Genomic DNA, 4,447 nt, shown 5'->3' with positions numbered 1-4,447 from the left:
TCTGTCTCTCTCTGTCTCTCTCTCTCTCTGTCTCTCTGTCTCTCTCTGTCTCTCTCTGTCTCTCTCTCTCTCTCTCTCTCTCTCTCTCTCTCTCTCCTCGATCTCTACTTTCTCTATCCTTCTGTCTGTATCCTCTCTGTCTCCACCTCTCTATTTCTCTGTATTAATCTGCTTCTGTCTGTTTTTGTTTCTATCGACTTTGTCCCTATCTCTCACTGTCTGTCTCTGCCTCTGCCTCTGTCTCTCTCACACACACATTCCTCTAAGGTGCCTGCAAAATCACTCCACCTTCTTCTGGACTTTCAAGATCCAAGGCTGAGCTTTAAGAAATGATCAAAGAAAGGGATCTCCCCTGGAGATGGGGTCCTTGTCTGTTTTAGCTTCTTCCTGGGGTTGAGGAGAAAGGCACTGAGATGCCAGTATTTTCAGGGTGATATACTTGAGCCTGTGTTCAGAAGCAACTGTCTCAAAGTTCTGGAAAAATGGAGAGAAGAGGCAAAGACTGGAGATGAGAATCAGACAGGCTGACTGGCTTAGCATCTCCAGGGTTATAACTGCCTGGGAGACCTTGGCTGGCTCTTTGCTTCTTTGAAAGTCATTTTCTGCACTTTCTAAGTCTAAGAGAACTTCAAGGTTCCTGCTGGCTCTTAAATTCTAGTGATTTGGGGGTCTGAAAGAAGAGACTTTCCTCCCACTGGTTGCTTTTCTCTAGAGCCCTTCCTGGAACTGACTGGAATAACATCCAGAGCTAGCCCACTGTGCTGTGTGGGCCCCTTAGGTTGCTGGGAGTGGACCCATTTCAGTTTCAATAACAAATTTCATCTAGGGGTTAGATTTTCCTAAGGGAAAATGATCCCCGAATCCCCTCATCCTTCAAGCTTCCATGGGCAGCTTCTCAGGCTTTGTATTTGGAGCAAACAGAGGCCAAAGACCCAGGCTCTGGAGTTCCTTTATTCCTGAGGAATCTAGAGGAGCCTTTCTGTTTCAGTTCCTCCTTTCCCTGGAGTTCAATGGCCCAAGGCTGGAGATTCGGACCCCTCCGCCTACCTCCTCAGTCCAAGAGGATGAGATCCTTGAGAATGACTAAGACTTCAGCTCCCAGCCCTGCCCTACACCAGCAGATCCCTCAGCACAGTCAAGGTCCTCTCTTTGTTGGTTTGGACTTTAGAGCTGGCAGCTGACAGTCAGAAGCATCCCAGGCTCTTGGATTTTTTGGCAGAAAGAATTATAATAATGACAACTAATTTCCTTGTAGCTTTTGGAGGTTTATTAAACACTTTACTCACCACAGCCTTAGGACCCCATTAGTTGGAGTACTAATGCCCCCATTTTATGGACGGGGAAAATAAGTCTTGAAGAGAGATAGGAGGGACTTCTACAGCTAGTAACTGTCCGAGCTGGGATTCATTCCCACTTACCTTCCCCAACCCCCATACACACCCAATATGCAAGTCTTGATAGCTTTTCCCTTGGAACCCGGAGGCCTGGGCTCCAATTCTGCCTACTTCTCCTATCCCTGGTACTAGGCTCCTCTGTCACTGGCTGCCAGGAAGACTAGGAAAGGGTTTTCCAGAGGAAATATGGGGCCTGGAGCTCATGCAGACGCTGGCTGTAGGGGATTTAGGCCCCCAATCATTCCGGAATCATAGAATCGGAGCTTCGAGATCTAAGTACTGGGGAGGGGCTGGAGAGGGGAGGACAGGAGCCTGGACACATTCAACACATTTCTTCTATCTGCTCAGCGCTTTACATGTCCCTCAAACTCTCGCACACTGTCCCAGTGACTCTCTCCATCAGCCCTCTGAGGCAGGAAAAAAGTCATCCTTCACCTCGTTTTACAGATGAAGAAACTGAGGGCAAGCGGGGAGTTAGCTAATCAATAGCAGACCCTGAACTGAAACCCAAGCGTCTTTTCCCAACCACTCCACCCCCCCACCCCCACCCCCACCCAAATCCTGGGCTCTTTCCGCTATCACTGCCTCCCATAGCCTTCCATCGGAGCTCCGGAGCTGGAAGAGACGCAGGAAACCACCTAGTCCCCAGCCTTTATTTTACCGACTCCGAAACGGAATTTCAGTTAGGTGGAGTGATTTGCCCAAGGCTAAACAGGTAATAAATAGCCTCCGAGGCCGAGTTGGAACTCCGGTCCTCTAAAGCCGAGCCCTACCCTCCCTCACAAGCACGCTGCGAGTAACGGAGAGGGTAGTTTGTTTTTGTTTTGTTGGGGGATTTTCGTTTGTTTTGCTGGGAGGCGGGCGGGGGTGGAGGGGGAGCAGAGGGAATCCTAACCAATGAGTCTTTACCGGCTGTGAAGCCTTTCACCTAGAGGGGATGGACATAGATGGGGAAGGAGGCTGGACCTGACCGAGGGCATGGCGGGTCCCGCAGACGGAGAAGAAAGGTGCCGAGGACTAGTCCCCGCTGCTATTAGTGACTAGACACGGGCTGTGCAGTGGGAATTCTAGCGCCGCGGCAGGGAGAGGGCGTGTGGCCCTGTGGGGGCAGAGAGAAAAAAGCACCCGGCACTCTAGATCAGCCTGAGCAGCTGTCCCCGGCTCTCCTCCCCAGGGCGGCCTGCGCGCCTCTTACTCACTTGTCAGCCCTGCCGGCTCCACGGTCCCCCCAAGGATGGTATCACAGCAGCTCCCCAGGTCCTCGAATTCTTCCTTGGTTGTGCCTCTGGGCCAGCAGCGACCAGCACTTGGAGAACCGTGGCTGGAGGCTGCGACGCCGGGGCTCTCGTGTGGATCCTCTGCCCCAGGAGACAGTTGGGAGTCGTGGGCCCTCTGCGCGTTGGGGTCGAGGAACACAGTGTGGTCGCGCTGGGGACAGCGCAGCTCCTGTTCACGACTCAGAATGTCTCGGACTGAGAAGGGCGTCGAGGTTACGGGGCTTGCTAGCATCCTGGCTGCTGCGGGTGGAGGGAGACCTGACCCAGGCCCCAGCGGCCACCCGTGGGCTGGGCGTGGGAAACGGAACGCACTGCGACTCTGGGCACCCTCGTCACCTCCAGCTCGGCGAGAGGTATCCAGTGACTCGACCTTTCCAGTATCGGCGTCCCCATCGGCTTAGGGGGACCAGGGGCTGGAATGGGGAGGTTGCCAGCCCCATTGGCTCCCCCTGGAACCACGTGAATGCAAGCTTTACCTTCCTGCCTGAAGCCATCCCCCTTCCCCTCCCCTTTCCCGCTCGGACTGTCTGTATCTCCCACCTCCGTCCTTTCCCATCCTTTCCCCTCCTGCCGCTCCCCGGAATAGGGAATGCCGTATTAACCGTTGAAACGCTCGCGCCCTCCTCGGGCGCCTTCTGTTCTCAAAATGGGGAACCCGAGGCCAAGTGGAGGGCCTTATCGGCATAAATACGAGGCGAGCGTCGGAGTAGGTGTGAGCCGATCCGGGATAGCCCGTTCTGCTGGGTCTCCAGAAGGGGAATGAGAAGAGCCGATGTGAAGGGAAGGGGTTGATGAACTGAGTTTCTATCAGGCAGTCCGTTCTGTTTGTAGCCATCGCAGCTTTTACTCACCTTTAGAGGTTCTGCTTTATTGGGGGAGGGTGGGGGGGGGGGACTGAGAGAGGAGCCAGCACTGATTCTCTAGTAACCCAGGCTTCCATTCCAGTTCTCCAACCCCCGAAATAAAGGAAGAGCACTTTGCAAAGAACCCCCGTTCCCACTGAAACGGGGGCTGGCCCAGGACTCGGGAGCCCCCACTCCTCTGGGCCAAGAGGCGGAAACCTCCCCCAGAAATTCCACCCGGAGAGGGGCAGGTATTTGAAGAGACTCAGAAAAGGCAGAAATGGTAGACTCTCTCTAAGTGACTGGAAAATCCAGCCACAGCTGGTTACCCGAGGCCGGGCCGGGCTGCGGGTCCCCCAGGTATCTTTTGGATTGCAGAGGGAATGGCGGGGAACAACCGCGGAAACGAATTAGTCTTTCTTCTACTCCCTAGCTAACCCCAACCCTCCACATTCACCGGCGGAATTCTCCCAAGGGTGGGTGCCGAGACTTGTCTCTACCACACGCCCCGGCAGTAGTCAGTAACTCCAGGCAATAGGGAATGCCGTATTAAGAAATTTTGGACCATCATCAGGTGCCTTCGGTTCTCAAAACTGGGAACATAAAGGCAAAGTCTCTTTGGAGAGACCTCCAAGATAAGAAGGGGCTCACGCCTCGGCGGTGAGAGCCGAGGAGCCAATCCAGGGCCACAGCGGCGCCTCCTCTCCCTTCACCAACTGCCCCGGGTCCTCCTCCGGGCGACACTTTACTAGTTTCTTTCCTCTCCTTCCCCTTTCCCTCCTCTTCCTCCCTTACCTTTTCTAATCTGCATGATTGCTATGGAGGATACTCAGGAATCTGACCTCTCCCCCAATTTCTAGCGCTGACGCCCCCTAACTCCCCCGATTTTGTATTTTACATTTTTATATTTTTAGTATAAATATAATTTTATACT

General features: G+C 53.7%; 1 protein-coding gene across 1 annotated transcript; it reads right to left on the bottom strand.

Annotated features, from left to right (window-relative positions):
* Positions 1-2,593: 2,593 nt before the first annotated feature.
* LOC123255185 (homeobox protein Nkx-2.3-like) lies at positions 2,594-2,903 on the bottom strand (the record flags this gene model as incomplete). Its single annotated transcript, XM_044684029.1, has 1 exon — positions 2,594-2,903. A coding segment is annotated over exon 1 (310 nt), but the record flags the coding sequence as incomplete, so codon positions are not given.
* Positions 2,904-4,447: the final 1,544 nt, after the last annotated feature.

This window comes from Gracilinanus agilis, unplaced genomic scaffold, assembly GCF_016433145.1.
Source record: "Gracilinanus agilis isolate LMUSP501 unplaced genomic scaffold, AgileGrace unplaced_scaffold40732, whole genome shotgun sequence".
Lineage (NCBI taxonomy): Eukaryota > Metazoa > Chordata > Mammalia > Didelphimorphia > Didelphidae > Gracilinanus > Gracilinanus agilis.
This window is presented reverse-complemented; position numbering and strand designations above follow the sequence as displayed.